The sequence below is a fragment of the Lynx rufus genome, unplaced genomic scaffold, assembly GCF_022079265.1.
Source record: "Lynx rufus isolate CCGP_SWC_20201006 ecotype Redwood Valley unplaced genomic scaffold, mLynRuf1.p SCAF_9, whole genome shotgun sequence".
In the NCBI taxonomy this organism is placed as follows: Eukaryota; Metazoa; Chordata; class Mammalia; order Carnivora; family Felidae; genus Lynx; species Lynx rufus.
This window is the reverse complement of record NW_025814897.1, coordinates 71,490,893-71,509,454: the sequence shown is the minus strand read 5'-3', so window position 1 is coordinate 71,509,454 and position 18,562 is coordinate 71,490,893. Positions and strand designations below refer to the sequence as shown.

The following is an 18,562-nucleotide window of genomic DNA, read 5'->3' as shown; positions in this document are numbered from 1 at the left end:
AAAATAATAAAATAAAATCTTACATAATTTCCAAGTATTGAAATATAATAATAATAATATGCTATGCAAAATTATTATTATTATTATTATTATTATTATTATCTTAATTGCATTATGGTCAATAAATATGCTGGCCAAGATGGAGTCAGCCATTACAACCTGCCTCTCACACTAATTGCAACTAAAACCTCCAGACAGAATACAAAAAGAATCTACCTGAGAGCTCTTAAAATTAGTAGCAGGGACACCTGGGTGGCTGAGTCAGTTAAGTGTCCGACTCTTGGTTTTGGCTCAGGTCATGATCTCACAGTTTGTGAGCTCGAGCCCCATACTGGGCTCTGTGCTGACAGTGCAGAGCCCGCCTATGGTTCTCTCTCTCCCTCTGTCTCTGCCCCTCCCCTGCTCGCTCTCTCTCTCTCTCTCTCTCTCTCAAAATAAAGAAATAAACTTTAAAACAAATTAAAAAGAAAAGTAATCAGTGGCAGGTACGTTATTGGGGAGGGAGGGCAAAAGAATGGCAAAAATGCCAGTAAGTTCTCTGGGGTTTTTCTTCCCCCTCTTTTCTCTTTTACATTTAGCCCAAGTTGTCTCCATCATGGGATTGTGCAGCAAGCACAGAAAACAAAACTCTGAGAGAATCCCCCTCTTTCTGGCCAGAGCCCCTTCAATCTAGATTTTCCCTTATTTTTTATTTTCCTTTTTGCTCCCAGCTCTGTTCCAGTGCCAGCCCCAGCGTCCACGCTCCGCATCCAAAATGCACTGGCAGTGCAGGCAGCTAAAACCTGTATCTTTGACAAGGCACCGTAAAAGTGGATCTTTGAGTGCCAAAATCTGTGGGGGGGGGGTGGAGGGGGGGGGTTCTTTTTCCTCTTCCTCGCTTTTCTCTTGACACTTTGCCCAAGGGTAACTCAAGTGCCACCAACCCAGCCCGTGCAACAGCATGCTGTGTGAGGTAATAGTGAACACTCTTAAAATCAAGGAAAAGATAGCTATGATTAGCAGAGAAATAAAAACGATTTAAAAAAATGGGTGAATGGATAAATAAATGGAATGTTATTCCATGCTAAACCCAAATGAAAAAACATGGAGGAACGTTAAATGCATATTACTAAGTGAAAGAAGCCAATCTGAAAAGGCTACATATCGTATGATTCCAACTTTGTGACTTTCTGGAAAAGGTGAAACCATGGAAACAATAAAAAGATCAGTGGTTGCCAGGGGAATGAGGAACAGGCAGAGCATGGAAAAATCTTTAGGGCAGTGAAATACTCCTCATGGTTATAATGATGGAGATGTGTCATTATTCCCCAAACCCGTAAATGTGCAACACCAGAGTGAGCTCTGAGGTAAACTATGGACTTTGGGTGATTACGATGTGTCAATGTAGGTTCATCCTTGGCAATACATATATACATACTATTCTGGTGAGTGATGTTGATAATGGGAGAAGGTATGCATGTGTGGGGGCAGGGGGTATCTGGAAATCTCTGTCCCTTCCTCTCATTTTTGTTGTAAACCTAAAACTGCTCTAAAAAAATAAAGTCTTTATTTTAAAAATACAGCATAATATATACAGTACAGAACTATGTAAAATATACACATAAAGAAGGCAATAAAAAATCACAGTGCTTGAATTAAACCTATTGAAATCTTTTATTGTGTCTTGATTTTTCAAATTTTCTGTAATTTGTTTTTCTTACTTGATTAAGCAATATCATTATGTTTATTACAGCACACATAATAACAAGCAGAATACATGATATGTGTAGATTATTTGGTAGCAATAATTAAGAATGTAAATGTATATGGACAGAAATTAGAAGGTATTTATAAAAATAAAAGACCGCCAAGTAATATTCCATTGTATACATATTTTATATTACTCAGTGATCAAAAAGAATAGAATCTTGCCATTTGCAACATGGATGGAACTAGAGTGTATTATGCTAAGTGAAGTAAGTCAGTCAGAGAAAGACAAATATATGTCACTCCTATGTGGAATTTAAAAAACACAACATATGAACATAGGGGAAAGAAAGGAAAAGTAAGATAAAAAAACGTAGAAGAAAGCAAAACACAAGAGACTTAAATACAGAGAAAAAACTGAGGGTCTCTGGAGGGGTGTTGGGTGGGGGATGGGCTAAATGGGTGATGGGCATTAAGGAAGGCACTTGTTGGGATGAGTCCTGGGTGTCCTATGGAAGTGATGAATCACTGGGTTCTACTCCCGAAACCAATACTACACTGTATGTTAACTAACTTGAATTTAAATTAAAAAAATAAAATAAATTGAAAATAAAAGACTTTTTAAGGAAAAAAAATATATGTATATACTTGCCAAATGACAGCAATCCCATTCCAAGGTATTTACCTAAAAGAAATAAAAAATCATTAGTTTCCTAGGGATACTATAACAAATTACCACAAACTTAGTGGCTTCAAACAGCAGAAACTTATTCTTTCATTCTGGAGGCCAGAAGTACAAAATCTATGTGACAGCAGGGCTCTCCTCCCTCCAGAGACCCTAGGGGAAGGAATATCCACTCCATGCCTCTTATAGCTTCTGATGGTTGCAGGTTAACTTGGCTTCCTCAGCTTGTGACTCTCTGCCTCTTGTCTTCTCGTCACCTTCTGCCCTGTGTGTAACTTCTCTGTGTATCTCTTATAAGACTATATCACTGGATTTAACACCCACTTATACAATCCAAGCTGACCTCATTTTCAGATCCTTGTAAATTATATCACCAAAGACCCTTTTCCCAAAAAAGGTAACATTCACATATTCTGGGGATCAGAACATGGACATATTTGGGGGGGGCATCCAGCCCACTACACTTACTTTCACTCAAAAATCTATACACAGAAATTTATAGCAGCTGAATTCATAAATTCCAAATACTGGAAACAATCCAAGTATCCTTCAAGGGATAAATGAAGCAACCATAGTACATGCCTACAATGTAATACTGCCCAGCAATAAAAGGAAACAAATTATTCATACATGCAACAACATGGATAAATCTCAAATGCATTATGCTAAGTAAAAGACTCAAAGCTATATACTGACTTCATTTATTTGATATTCTGGAGAAGGCAAAGGGATATGAATAGACATTTTCCAAAGAAGACATACAAATGGACAACGGGAACATGAAAAGGTGCTCAACGTTACTAATCATTAGAGAAATGCAATTCACAACCATGATGAGATATTATGTCACCACTCTTAGAACGGCTATTATCAAAAAGATAAGAAATAGCAAATGTTGGCAATGATGTAGAGAAAAGGAACCCTTGTGCACTGTTTTTGGGAATGTAAATTGGTATAGCCACAATGGAAAACAGTATGGAGGTTCCTCGAAAAATTAAAAATAGAATTACCATATGATCTAGCAATTACACTTTTGAGTATTTACCTGAAGGAAATGAAATCATTATCTCAAAATGGTTTCTGCACCCCCATGTTCATTGCAGCATTATTCACAATACACAAGACATGGAAATGAAATAAGTGTCCATGGAGAGATGAAGGGTAAAGAAAATGTGATACACACACACACACACACACACACACACACACACACGTCATTTATATATACAGAGAGAGAAATATATAGATATAGGTGTAATGGAATTTTATTCACCAAAAAAAGAAGGAAATCCTGCCACTTGTTACAACATGGGTAGACCTTGAGGGTATTACACTAATTGAAATAAGTCAGAAAGAGAAAGACAAATAGTGGATGATCTCACTTATATGTGGAATTGAGAACAAAAACAAAAACAAACGCCAAATTCAGAAAGAAAGCAGATTGGCAGTTGGCAGAGGTGGGGGATGGGGGAGGTTGGCAAATTTAGTGAAGGGAATCAAAAGGTACTAACTTCCAGTTATAAGCTAAATAAGTCCTGGGGATGTAATGTACAGCATGATTACTATAGTTAATAGTATGGTACTGCATATTTGAAGGTAGCTAAGAGAGTAGATCTTAAAAGGTCTCGCTCATCACAACAAAAAATAATCGTAACAATGTGTAGTGATGGATGCTAACTCGACTTAGTGTGGTGACCATTTCATAATATCTACAAATATCAGATTATTATGTCCGACTTAGTGTGGTGACCATTTCACAATATCTACAAATATCAGATTATTATGTCGTGCACATAAAAGTAATACAATGTTATGTGTCAGTTATATCTCAATTTTAAAATATAAAAAATACACTATACAGACAGACATAACAGCTGTTTCCGGGGGATGAGCGGTGGTGCAATTGACTGCAAAGGAGAAGCATGGCAGACTTTTGAGGAGCAATGAAACTTTTGTATCTATTGAGGTGATGACGCAAGTCAATGTATTTGTGAAAGTTCACAGAACTGTGCACAGAATGGATTTTCTTTGTGCAAATTTAAAACGTTATGCCTAAATTAAAAAGAGATGCTGGAGCTGGGACTCTGCAAGCTGCATTTTCCTTCATCCGGTGGTCTGGCAGAGAGGACGTTTCCAAATTTCCAGTTTGGTTCCGTTTTCCCATACTCCTCCAACAGTTTTGTCGCACCTTTTCAAAGAGCCCACATCTGCCCACCTCTCTTCTCAGTGGTCTGAGCATCCTTCTCCAAGGTTCTAGATTGTCAGTGCTTGACCTCTTCTTATCTTTGTTCCCCCAGCCCTGAGGATAGTAGCTGCCTCCCTCACTTCCTATCTCTGCACTAACTCTTGTTCTCTTTCATCTTTTCTAAACCCTACTTAGTTTCTTTTTTTTTCCATTTTTTAAAATGTATTTATTTGTTTTGAGAGAGACAGAGACAGTGTAAGAGGGGATGGGGAGAGAGAGAGGGAGAGAGAGAGAAAATCCCAAGTAGGCTATGCACTGTCAGTGCAGAGCCCAACACAGGGCTGAGACTCACAGAACCATGAGATCATGACCTGAGCTGAAACTGAGACTCAGACACTTTTTTACTTAGCCAACTGAGCCACCCAGGTGCCCCTACTTGGCCAGTTTCTTATATTCTTTCCATTAAAATTATTGATGTGGTTTCTGTTTTACTGACTAAACGTTGAGAGGAAACCAACGTCTTTCCTATGCCCTACAAGGTCCTACATGATATGATCTTCCCTCCTCATTACTTCTCAGACCTCGCTTCCAACTTCTCTTTCTCCTCATTCACTGATTCACAACAAATAAAGCAGATAAAGAAACATGTTAAATCTCACCACAGAAATGTGGTCATCAAGGGGTGCCTGAGTGGCTCAGTCCATTAAGTGTCAAACTCTTGATTTCAGCTCAGTTCATGATCTCACAGATAGTAGGATCAAGCCCCACACTGAACTCTTCACTGACAGCACAAAGCCTGCTTGGGATTCCCTCTCTCCTTCTCTCTCTGCTCCTTCCCTGTTTTCTCTCTCTCTCTCTCTCTCTCAAAATAAATAAATAAACTTAAAAAAAAAAAGAAATGTAGTCATCAGAATTCAACGTGTGGAGAACCCCAGTGGACAAATAACTTAGTTCCTCCAACAAATAAATTGCAAAAGGGAAAAAAAATAATGGAGGGCAACGTCTAGATTAGAAGAGCCTTAAAACATATAAACCAGCAAAAACAAAAAACATATAAACCAGCAGCAATGTGGAGACCTAATCTGAGCCCTGATTTTATAGACACCAAACATACACATATATAAGATAATGGAGGAATTTGAACCATGACTGGATGTGAGATGAAGGAATTAAGAAATTAATGTTAATTTACTTTAGTTGTTAAATGGGACTGTGGTTATGTTTAAACGTCCCTCCCATATACGGGGAAATATTTATGGATCTATAGATGTTACAATACACCTGGGCGGTGTAAGAGATGGCACATAGGTGTAATAACATTGACCATAAAAGGATCATGTGTTGAAGCCAAGTGTCTTCATTAGTCCGCTGGGACGGCTGTGACAAAATGCCACAGACTAGGTGGCTTATAAACAACAAATATTTATTTCTCAGTTCTAAAGACTGGGAAATCCAAGTTCAAGGCACCAGCAGATTCACATCTGGTGGGGGCCCCTTTCCTCACAGCAGTTCTTCTCACTGTGGCCCCACATGGCAAAAGAAGCAAGGGAATTCTCTCCACCCTTATTTGAAAGGGCACTGGTCCCATTCAGGAGGGGATGACCCTTATGACCTAATCACCCCCCCAAGTTCCCACCTACCAAGACCATCACTTTGGGGCTTAGGTTTCAATATACAATTTTTTGGCTAGGCAGGGTAGGGTGGGGATGGAGGGAGCGCACACAAACTTTCCAACATGTAGCACCAAGCAATGGGTAAAAGGGATCCATTTTATTATATAAAGACTAGGTTGTTTGTATGTTTTAACACGGTCCATTTGTCTTCAAAATCTGAGGGTCTGCCATGTGAGGCAGTTAGGTCAAAGAATGGCTCACAGGTCTCTGGAACTCATCAGAAGTCATTGTCAAGAAGCATATAATGCAGTGGTTTCAACTGTAGGCTCTGGAAACCAACGCCTGAGTCTACTATTGTCTATCTCTGTGACCTTGGACTTCACTTCTCCAGGCCTCTGTTTCTTCAGAGGCAACGTGGAAATACCAATGGTATCTCCTTCGTGGAGTTGTCATAAAGATTAAATGAATTAATACGTATAAAACACTGTCTTAGAATATCAACTGTCCCAATTTGAGTAAGCACTCAAAACATGTCAACTGTTAGTGTTATTATTATTACATAGGGAAACAAGTTGAAATGAATCACCAGGGTCTCAAAACACATGTATCCAAAATATGTTTTTAATCTTGATGAAGTTCACAAATGATACAACATTGAGATTTCCTTAAATAAAGTCTACAGTCATGTTCTTAGACAACAAGGCAAAGCATCACCATTACCACATGTCCCCAGAGGCCACAAAGGCAATGACTTATTGTCCCCCTAAGGTTTGCAGAGCTGCTGTGATCAACAGGATAGCTCTCAAAGAACCAGTTTGCTACCAGATAAGCCAACGATAGATGCCACCACCACACTGACACACACAGAGTCAAATATAAAAAGGATACACGATACATATGGAATTAGCTTATTTTGCATTCACTTTCATTCCTTGTAAGTGACAAAGGTGCTTTTTTCAGTATCTGTTGGGATGCAAACATGTATATCTTCCATGGGGCCTTCCCACCAAGTGTTGTCAACAGAAATTAACAGAAGTGGTGAGTTCAGCTTCATGGTGACCTGAGATGGGAAAAAAATAAAATAAAAAAAGAAGACAAAGAAGGAAGAAGGAAGAGGAAGTAGAGAAGGAGAAGAAGGAGGTGTTGGCGAATAAGAAGGACAAGAAGGAAACAACCACAATTATTATAAAAAGAACACAAATGTACAGGAAAACAGCATTTACAACCTATAGGTATGAGATATAGACAGACTTTTATGGCAAATGACGGGAAAAAAAGCAATTATCATTTGGCAAGCATTTTATTTCTCATTTCTCTTCTCAGAGAGATGACGCTGCATGTCTGCAGCCTGTGTCAACGCTCTGATTTCAGGCTGAGTTGTGGAAGAATCTCACCACTGAGAAGGAAGCATGTAATTGGAAATAAGGGATTTGAAGACCCTTCCCAGGTCCAGTGGGTTTCATAATGTGGCTCATAACCCCCAAATCCCCTCCCTCCGACCCAACAGAAAAGGGCAGTCACCTTCTTCCTGGAGTCACCGAGCTGCTCAGGCATGAAGGTCCCTGCGGCGACGGCCAAAGGCTTCGGAGCCCACATTGGTGGGCACAAAGTTGTTCTTCACAACACCTCCAGATCTGCTCAGCAAGCCTGCCAGCCGATGGGTCACACAGGTGGCAGTGTTGCAGGATCTCTTCTGGGCAGTGATGCTGATTTGCAGGATGGAGAAAGAAGAGGTCTGTCAGTGAGAGGAGAGAGGCAGGAGCCTGCCCCTGAGGCCTTCATAAAGAGAATTTCAGCTCTTCGACATACCGCTTAAGAATAAGTGTTTCTCCTAAATGCAATTATTAAAGCTGTTAGGAGAAGTGGCCTGGCAGCTTTTGCTAGGAGCCCTGCCCAAAGACCTTCGTGAAAAAAAAACCCAGTGCCAATGTGATGAGCACTGGCTGTTGTATGGAAGTGTTGCATCACCATATCATACACGTGAAGCTAATATTATGCTGTATGTCAACTAACTGGAATTTAAATAAAAACTTAAAAAAAAAAAAAGAAAAAGAAAAAACCCCGTGTCAAGCCATGAGGCATGTACTGAAATCAGCACTTACCGTCACATACAGTCTCTTTAGAACCAGGATGAAGTGGTCACCAAAGGCCCAGCCCAATCCCAAGACATGCAAGGAGCATAGAGAAACCATAGAGCAGCCACAGGCACCATCAAAACCACTTTCCATGGGAAATGAAAATTCCCTGATGTCTTACCTGAAAGAGGCTGTGAGAAGAGGGAAACAGTGTCCTCCCCCAGAAGTGTCTACCTGTTTCTCAGCACACCTGTTCTTGACGGTGGAACTGGTTCACAAGGACCACTCACCAAGCCCTGTACCCAGCTACCCTGAGGCTAACGCTACTTTTAAGCATAGGTTCTGGGTACTCTCAAGCCTTGGACACGACCAGAGTAATGACCACCACAGTGCAAATCCTTTTAGAAAATAGGTTTATTCATCAATGATGAAACATGAAGGATGCAGCAGAAATTGGGGACTCTACCATGAAATCCTCTGGGATCTCAAGAAGCTTCCCTCACTCTTGCCTCTAACCTGGCCTATGAGTCCTGCTCTCTTCCCTTCCATCCTGAGGTCCCCCATATTCTCTGTGATAAGCAAAGCTACCAATACCAGCTTGAAGAGCGATCAAAGTGGAATCTGCATGCATTTAGTTCAAAAATGGGAGCAAGAAGGGAAATCAGGAAGGAGTGGAAGGAGTCTGGTTGCCATCCTGGGGCACCCCAAAGCAGGGTTACTGGCCCTTCTCCAAGCTGCTGGCTATGTCCCTTTTCTTGCCAGGTGTTTCAGCCCCGAAGCCGATGCCAGAGAATGTATGAAAGTTGTTCAGGTCCTTCGAGTATGCGCCCAGCACACAGGTACTCAGATTACTGCACCGCTTAGCTCGGAAGCTGTCCAGGCTGCAGGGAAAAGACATGCCAGACAATACCATGCGCCAGGCCCGCCCCTGAGGGCAGTCATGCAGAAAGTTAGACGAGGGAGGGGCACCTGGAGCAGAGGCAGGAGGGGCAGGCAGGAGGGCAGCTCACACATCCTCCATTAGGAGAACTCCGAGGCTTGCTGAGCCAGGGCAGCGTGGGGCAGGGTTGCAGCAGGGAAGGGGTGCCCTTTCCTAGCCTTCCGCATGCTTCTCAGTCCCTGCTCTGCAGAGAGGTCCTTAGGGTAGATGCAGGTACAGCACATGCCAGGCAGTGCCGGGGCCGGGCCAGGGGCTGGCGTGAGCTCCAGGCTCAGGGGACACGGGGAGGTGGGGCTGGGGAAGGGCGTCTGGCCCCATGACAACATGCACGTCTCCACAGATCCTACACATCTCAAGCCCCCAGACCTACCTCAGGTACTGCTCTACCTGACCCCACCCTCTGCAAGGCCTTTGGCTTCACCTTGCAAATGTGCAATGAAGGCTCCTTGTGGGTGTGAAAGAACAACACACACAGGTTAAATTTCTAAAACATCCTGAGATATGCTGAGTCCATCCCCTGGCTTCACACTTACCGGTCCCAAGTCAGCCAATGCTGGGAGTTTCCTTAGGGCAAGACAAATTCCCCCCAAGTAAGCGATTCCGTACCTCCCCATTTCATTTCCTAAAAGCTTTCAGGAATGTGTCTTTTTGTCTAACCACAGTCTCTTCAGCTATACCTGGACCTCTGTCTTCCTCAGAGCTTGAGAATGACCGGGCCCTAGGGCCTGATGAACAACCACAGCCTGCTGGCGCCCTGGCCAGATGTTGTATTTCCTGGGGTATATGCCAGGGCAGGGTGGGAGCCTTACCTGGAGCCCTCTGTCTCCTCCTGCTCCTGCTCCTGCTCCAGTTCATTTGTCTTCCCCTGCACATAGGCCTTCACCAGGGCAGCCAGCAGGAGGCGCCCTTCCTTCTCACTGAGTGTGGTGGGGTCTGGGAGGCTCTCCAAAGCAGACCTTCAGGGGGGAAGCAAATCCAAGAGAGGCTCTGAGCCCCTGACTGCCTCCACCCCATGACAAGTAGCAAGGCTTCCTGGTCCCTGTGACCTACCCTGAGGATGTGCCCCCTCCCCCGACTCCCAACCCACAAGGCCCAATCTGAGGTCCACCTGAGGGTCTTAATGCACCAGGAGCCTTGCTGCTGTGACCTCAGAGGCACAGAACTGCCTCAGCCCAGGGGCAGTAGAAGGGGAGTGTTCTGTGGCTTCCGGCTGTCTCACCTGAATGGTGCCGCCTGGAGGCTGCCTGCCTGGCACAGGACCAAGATGCTGAAAGCCAGAAAGGGGGAGGACTTTCCGAAGCCCATGATGCCTCTCTGTAAAGAGAGAATGATATTACCACTGCGCCAAGACCAGCCAAGGCCTGGGGCCCACAGACCTAAGTGCCTGCTCTGCCGCGCAGGTCTTGTGGCCTCAGGTTACCTCACCTCCCCATACCTCCATTCATTTGCCAGATGGGCTGCTGTGAATCTCAAAAGATACAGTGCAATGAATGGCTTTGTAGAGCAGAAACAAGTGTCTCAGGGTGTGGTGGAGTTCTGTGGAAATCGGGGAGAAGCCACAAACGAGTGCATGCATGCACACAAACCCACACCTTCCTTCCGCCCTTTGCAGAAAACACGCGGGGACCCACCCTAATGTCAATTTGTTCTCCCATTGCTCTAGTCTTCTCAGGAACTGAGAAATCTAGGACCACCTACCCCTTTCTTTTGGACTTGGCACTAACGCATGGGACAGGAAAGCAGGAAGGGTACCTTGGAAAGGAGCACTGGTCTATCCACCCAGTATCTGGGTTTGGATTCGAGGAAGATTTTAAATGTGCAGTTACCGGTGTGTCAGGGCTCTGCCGGCCCAGCCCGTCTACGCTGGAGCGCAGTTTGGCAGTGGGTGCTGGGCGCCAGCATCTGGAAGTGAGCCCCCTTGTCCTGCGCGGCTGACTGCACAGTCGCAGGTCCCCTCCGTGCCCCAGGGACGCTCGTGGGCTGGCGGCGCCTCACAAGAAAGCTCAAGGCTGCACCGTCCCGAGAATCAAACATGATCCCTCAGGACACAGACCGCGCAGGGCATTCCCAGACCAAACTCGAGCAGGATTCTGCACGCCCAGGGGTTCTAACGAAGGGGCCGCAGACCCGCCTACCTGAGCTCGCGGAGCTTCCAGCGCCCAGGCAAGCCCTGGGAATGCTTGAAGTTCCATCTGTGCTAATTAGAAGAAATTGCTCTCCTTTCAACCGCCCCCCTTCCCCTGAGCGGGACAGAGAGCTAGGAGCACCTGCCGTAGGTGGGCCGCGATGCCCGTGAGAGGCAAAGGAAAGGCAGACAGATGGAGCAAACTAGATGAACTAATCCAGAGGCAAGTTATTAGAGTGGGCAGAGTGGGGAGTTCCTCACCTGGAGACGAGTTTCTGGAGAGCGCGAGCGGCCGGTCCACCCCGTTGGACACAACGCCTGCTGCGGGCGTCTTCCCCGCGGAGCTCTCGGCTCTTATTCCAGCGACAGTGGGAGGGGGGTCCCCACGAGTCCGCGCGGCCAATCCAAAGTGGCCAGGACCGACCCAGCTCCAGTGGCGTCATTGCTCGCTCTCCCTGCACTGGTTCTCTAGGGAGGGGAACCATCCGCTCTGGCTGTCTTTTGCAATGAGGTCATTGCTTGGAGAGCGGGAGGGCAGGGAGGGGTGGAGAGCTTTCGACGACGTCCAGAAAATGAGGGCCAATGGAGGAGAGTTTGGAGTCAGCCACAGTGAGGGACCAGAGCTTCTCTCACTGTCTTGGTGCCTGAACTCTAGTCTTGAAGCCCCTCTTGCTATGCCAGTAAGGACCCCATCTGGCCACCTGGACCCCGAGGAGTCCTAGGTTCTAAAAAGGGATCTCAGCTGAAATAGCCCACTGTGAAGGAGTTGGATGGAGCAGGGAGGGGCTGGGGGAGGGAGAGAAGAGGGGCCCTGAAACATTGATCTCTTTGGACCACCTTGGGTGCCCCTGAGATAACCTCCGCACTTTCCTCACCCCCCAGGCCACCTGCGCCCCGGCACCCTGCACCCCTCAAAGTCGTTTTGCTTCTAGTCTGGCAGCCAGCCAAGCCTCCTTCGCCTCACTTCTCTGGGACCGGTAGGAGTGGTCAGGAGGACTGGGGAAGGGGCTAAGCTGCCACTGGCTACAAGTAGTGCTAGGCATTTCCCTCCTACTCCAGAAACCTCGACTGTGGGTTCAGCATGCCCCCCTCTAACCCAGGACCCTGCACTGCGGCGCCGCCGGAGTTGGTTTACACAGCTGTCCTGTGCTTCTGGCTTCTGTTTGCTAAGCTGCTGGGCTGGGACAGCCTGTGCCCAGGTTTCTGCCCGTCTCGCTCCATACCCCTGCCCCACTTCTCTGAAGCGCTTCATTGTCGAGTGGGCGCGCGTCCTGCGCGGTCCCGCAAAGGAGAGCCGGTGCTGCAAGCCTTAAGGGCAGACTTCAGACTTTCACACACGCGCCCCTCTCAGCTACAGGCCGCTGGTGAGCGCGCTCACACTGCCCGCGGGGCGCACGTCCCGGGCTCATACACTTGGTCCCCAGCCACCAGCTCTGCCTTTCGCATTCACACACGGACACTTCTGTCAATAGCCAGCACTTGCTGCAACAGACGTGCCTTCGCGAGCTGTTTGCAAGTGAGCGCGCGCGCAACAACCCAAACCAACTTCTCCCAGACCCGAAAGCAGCCCCCAGAGTTTCTGCTTTAGGAAACAGGCACGTTTTACACACACACACACACGGGTGCACACTGTTCCCCAAGCACGCACATCCGGGCGCATGGACTCAGCCTCTACCTTCTTTCTTGAGGAAAGGCAGTTTCTCGGAGTCGGCGCTGCGGGTACTCACAGCACCCGGGCGAGGGGAAAAGATCCCGGGCTCTTACGGAAAGGAGCGCAGAGTGGACTGGCAGGTAGAGGCAGTGGGGAACAAGTGAAGAAGTATCACCCACCCTCCGGACCTTAGGCTAGCCCTTTCTTGGGATGGGGGCTGTGCCTCCCCAAAGCGCCCTCGGGCCCCTCCTAACTTCGGGTAGCCTCTAGAGAAGCCTCGCCCAGAGGCTCGCGGCATCCCACCCGCTGGTGCTTCCTGCTTCTGCAGATCAGAAAGGCGCTCAGGGGCTGCCCTGTGGGTCTGTCTTTTGCTGTTGCAGGACCCTGCCTTCGGAGCGACGACGGGTTGTCCTCTAGCACCTGGGCAACAAAAACTCCACGCAACATCCCAAAGAATCCTGACCCTCAAAGCCAGCCGCTCTTGCGGGGCCTTCTTGCTACGCCAGCAGGCAGAGTGCACAGTGGCTTCATGACCCAGAGTCGCCCCTCACCCCTGAACGCAGCGTGGCACCTACAACGTGGCCCAGGGCCATAGCGGACGCGGAGGGGGGACAGGGCCCTTCCTCTTTCCAAAGCCCTGCAAATACGACAGACCTCTGGGTCGCTGTCCCCGGATTCCAGCAGGAGTGGAAAGGCACGGCTGGGAGACACTACCTAACTGACGCCTCTGCCCTCCACACCGCCTCTTTCCGGACCACTGCCACCCGTCTCTGAGGTCTGGCAGAGCATGTAGCCCGCTCTAGCATTTCGGGGTTGGACCATCCCCCACCCCCACGCCTGAGCTCTGGGGACTGGGAGAAATCGCTGGGCCCGTGTCGGGAGGAAGGTGAGGGGGGAGGGGTCGGAGAGAAGATCCGTAAGGCCCCGGACCCTAGAGCCCCAAGCTGCTTAGCTTGGACGAAGTTAGTGGCTCGCTGAGCGGGGGAAGCTGGCGAGGCGCGCGGGAGGAGTCAGGTCGGGGTTTGGCCTCCCCGGGAGGCCCACAAATATGAATCTGGGGGCAATTTGAATCCTTGGGGTTGAGGGCTGGAGAGGGCTGAACTGGGATCAGCTGCCTGCACTCTAACAGGAGTGTGCACCCGACCCAGAGGCAGATCTTAACACCAATATACCTGGATCCGCGCTTTGAACATCTTCTTGCGAGCTCCAATAGGGCCGGCTATTTTAGCTCCAAGCACCCAGAATTATTTGACATAATCTTCTTCCTCCTGTCTTTGCACAGTACCTGGCGCACAGTAGGTGTGCAGCAAATGTCCAGTGAAGGGGGAGTGAGCAAGAGGATGAATGAGTGAAGAGTTCCATGGGTTGATTACAGTAAGAGTCAGCAGTGAATTCGCAGCCAAGTTGAACTAAATAGACCCAATTTAGATCCATTAGATGGCAAAACAGATCCTTGGTCCAAAGACGCACCTCTTTATTGAATGGAAGGAATCAGTGTCCTGGAATCTGTTATGAGAGCAAGTACTGAGGGCTTCTTCTCTTCAGAAGCTCACCAGCTCGAGAAGCACACAAGGCAGTTTTCCTCACCCCATCCTTGTATTATATCAGTGAGTGAATGGAAGAAAAAGTCAATACAATAACTTGCTTTCTAAATTGAGAAAATTACATTTTGACTTCCCTGGAACTGTTCTGAGCTCCAAGGCATCTCCAATCAAACCAGCTGGCATAAAGATTTATAAAGAATAATTTCATAGAAATTTCTTGTGCTTTTAAATTGTCTCAAGTATTTTGATGCTCAGTTTAACTATCTTATGTAATTACTTTTAAATTTTGAAACTGCTAGTCTTACAATTTTTTTTTAACTTTTTTTTTCAACGTTTATTTATTTTTGGGACAGAGAGAGACAGAGCATGAACGGGAGAGGGGCAGAGAGAGAGGGAGACACAGAATCGGAAACAGGCTCCAGGCTCTGGGCCATCAGCCCAGAGCCCGACGCGGGGCTCGAACTCCCGGACCGCGAGATCGTGACCTGGCTGAAGTCGGACGCTTAACCGACTGCGCCACCCAGGCGCCCCTAGTCTTACAATTTTAGAGAGAAACAGATTCCATGTACTAACCTTCTTGAAGTTTATTTTCATTTACTTTGACCTACTCTGTGTTCTTTACAAATTTCCTAGGAGAAATATTCCTTAGAAGAAATTTTCATTCATGCTACAAATATTTATTGAGGGCCTACTATGTGCCAGACATTGTTCTAGGTACTAGCAATTCATGGTGGACAAAACAAAAACTCATGCCTTCCTGATGCTTGTATTAAAATGATGTATTTAGGGGCGCCTGGGTGGCACAGTCGGTTAAGCGTCCGACTTCAGCCAGGTCACGATCTCACGGTCCGTGGGTTCGAGCCCCGCGTCGGGCTCTGGGCTGATGGCCCAGAGCCTGGATTCTGTGTCTCCCTCTCTCTCTGCCCCTCCCCCGTTCATGCTCTGTCTCGCTCTGTCCCAAAAATAAATAAAAAACGTTAAAAAAAATGATGTATTTAACAGAAATCCTTGAATATCACCCTCTACCCAAATAAAACATATCCCTACCCTATTTACATTCTCCCAATGTGATAAGATCAGATATGCATTTGACAGAAGGATATTCAGGGTTTACATTATTAAGCCACGTAAATATGATTTATTCCCAGCTGAGGCACATAGTGTACTTTGATTATATTTCCTTATACATTTCTTTCACTTTTCATCAGGAATTCCCTCACTTTCCACTTGTTTAATTTTCTTTCTGCTCATCTCAGTTTATTCCTTTTTCCTCGATCCTATTTGTTCCTCATTCTCAGTTTCCTTTCTCACTTTGGTGGAGCACATTCACCATTATATGATAGATTTTCTGGAGATGGAATTTTAGGTTGGAAATCATTTTCACTCAGATTTTGAAAATATTGTCCATTGTTTTCTATTTTCTTTCTTTCTTTCTTTCTTTCTTTCTTTCTTTCTTTCTTTCTTCTTGGCATAGGCATTCGAGCTCTCTATCTCAGAACGTTCTCATCAATGTTCTAAAATATCATGATCATGTGCCTTGGTGTAGACCATTTTTATTTATTATGAGTACTGACAGAACACTCATAATCTGAAAATTCATGTCCTTCACTTCAAGGAAAGTTTCTTGCTTTATTTCTTTGATAATTTATTTTCTTTTTTCTTTTTTTTCTTTTTTTGGTTCAACATTCTGGTTTTTTTTTTTCAAGTTTTCATTGCCTTTTAAATTCTCGTGATCATATTTTTAATTTCCAAGAGCTTTTTCATTTTTATTCTGCGACAGTTACTTTTTATATCCTCCTGCTTTTATTTAATGGATGCAACATCTTCTCCTAGGTCTCTGAAGCTGTTAAACATAGGTTTTGTTTTTCCCTAGTGGAAATATCCCCTAAGGAATATTTCTCCTAGGAAATTTGTAAAGAAAACAGAGAGTAAGTTCAAACTTGTTTGGTGCTTCTCACATTAAAGGGTAGCTTCACATTTTTAGTTCTCCTTGACTGCTGATTTCTATTTAAGAGGAAGGTCATAAACTGCTAATCAGAATTTGGAAATGGCAGAGTTGTCCATCAGTGGGCCTGAATATAGAGTGATTAGATGGAAACAACCTCCCCATTTTATTGAGGGGGGAACCCTAAACTATGAGTAGTTATAAGATTTTCCCTTGGCTTTTGATATGTCCCAAGAGTCTTCCAATCTCCTGAATGTATCAGTGGGATGGGGGCTGAGGTAGAGTATAAGCCAATGAGTAGGAAAGGAGGCTGAGTTTTACCATTCATTATGGTAATCCTCCATTCTTCTCTGGCACCGAGGAGGGATAGTCATCTCACTGTATAGGATATAGAAAGAAATCCTGGGTCTAAGTACTCCGCTTAAAGGCTTCCAAGCACTCCAATCTTCAGCCCATCTTGTATCTCCACCAACAGAGGCAACCAACTGATCAAAGCCCTGAGTTTGTCCTGGGTCCTTTCTTCTTGATGGATTTCCCTACCCTATTAGAGTTTATACTAGAAATATATGCCTTAACAATGCTTTCTCTTCTACTAAGCCAGTTAAGAAGACTGGCTGAAGAATGGGAGATCCAGACATCTTTGCAGAGCCCTCAAATTAGACTAAATTTATTGAGCACTTGACCTCAGCTGATTCCCACTCCCCATCACAGGCCACCTGCCTAAAGGCTTTTTTCCCAAACCCCAGAAAAATGTAGATGCCAATATTTAACCCACAGAAGTCCCTTCTAGAGAATATTTTTAGAGTTGTCTGTCCCTGCCAGAGAATGAGCAAAGCATGGTGGCCCGGACCCAAGCTGGTCACTCTGAGAAGTGGACAGACTCAGTGAATGACGTCAAGGAATTACTCAGGTTGGGTTCCTCTGAGATGATTAAAATTCTCTCTTGGCTCAGACTTGCAGGACCAAAATTGACTGTCTTCTCCCTGTCTGAGAGCATTGTCCCACACTACAAAGGAAGTAGAAATACAGGTCCTTAAAACTTTCTTGTAAAGCTAATTAGAGTAAAATCTCCTGCATTCAGCACTTTCAGAAAAAATGAGAGTTTTGGTAAATTATCAGGTAAATGAAACATACTTTAATGAAAAATGAACCTTTTAAAAAGTCACTTTGGATGGAAACCCTTTTTAATGCATACATTCTCCTCTTAACCTTCTCTGGATGACTCACAGACATCATCAAAAAAAAACATCGGTCACAGTGCTGCATCTTGAGGAAGGGTCTGAGTTAGCTAGGCTATTTACCTCCATACCTGCTGACCCCAAATGCTGTGATTTTTAACTCTTGGACCATCATTTTCAGTTATTCTAGATTCATCTTAGCATGGTAGTTACTCATATTCAGTTGCCTATGAGATCCTCTTACTCAGCATCTCAGGATCATGTTTTTGATTTTTGATAGTTTCTTCCAGTCACTATTAATATATCTGCCCCGAGCCTCAGGGCCCATCTACCCAAATTTTCACCACCTGAATTTTTACCCGAATTCAACACCATCAAGAAAACAAAAGGAACAGATTCAATAGAACTGGCTGGAGCAAATCAAAAGGAGGATTAAGGGAAAGATCTGAGTATCTCTCTTATGAGTAATGCTAGAAAGCTCTAATTCATTTTCCTATCTTGTTTGGCCTCAGGTATGTCCTATATAGAGAATGTTTCTGGGTAAGTGTTTCTATGGTGTTAAAGAAATATGAGATAGGCCATAGGTATAAAAAGAGGGTCTTGCATAACAATGCTGTCCAATAGAACTTTCCACAGGAATGGAAATGTTCTATATCTGTGCTGTCCAATACAATAGCTACTAGCTACATGTGGCTCTTGAGCACATGAAATATAGCTAGTATAACCAAATAACTGAATTTTTAATTTAATTTATGTTTAATTAATTTAAATGTAAATAGCCATATTTAGCTAGTATTGGACATCACAGTTGACAGAATCGAGTAGTGGTTAAATGCATAGATTCTGGAGCCAGACTGCCTGTTGTTCAAATTCTGGCTCTCACCCTTATTAGCTGTTTGACCACAAACAAGCCTCTTGAACTCTCTGTGATCCTC

The 18,562-nt window shown here is 45.3% G+C and overlaps 1 protein-coding gene across 4 annotated transcripts; it reads right to left on the bottom strand.

Moving 5' to 3' along the window:
- Positions 1-6,774: 6,774 nt before the first annotated feature.
- Positions 6,775-13,149, bottom strand: CALCB (calcitonin related polypeptide beta). 4 transcript variants are annotated; one of them, XM_047071691.1, is made up of 5 exons: positions 10,620-10,696; positions 10,404-10,498; positions 9,994-10,140; positions 7,691-7,875; positions 6,775-7,229 (listed from the first exon to the last, which is right to left on the bottom strand). In XM_047071691.1, the coding sequence occupies exons 1-4, from the start codon at positions 10,623-10,625 to the stop codon at positions 7,716-7,718; spliced, it is 408 nt and encodes a 135-aa protein (XP_046927647.1). In that variant the 5' UTR covers positions 10,626-10,696; the 3' UTR covers positions 6,775-7,229; positions 7,691-7,715. The 4 variants fall into 4 exon arrangements, with proteins under 4 accessions (XP_046927647.1, XP_046927649.1, XP_046927648.1 ...); XM_047071693.1 differs by lacking the exons at positions 6,775-7,229; positions 7,691-7,875; positions 10,620-10,696 and adding exons at positions 8,644-9,125; positions 11,571-11,861; positions 12,985-13,149; XM_047071692.1 differs by lacking the exons at positions 6,775-7,229; positions 7,691-7,875; positions 10,620-10,696 and adding exons at positions 8,644-9,125; positions 11,571-13,149.
- Between the last annotated feature and the right edge of the window lie 5,413 nt (positions 13,150-18,562).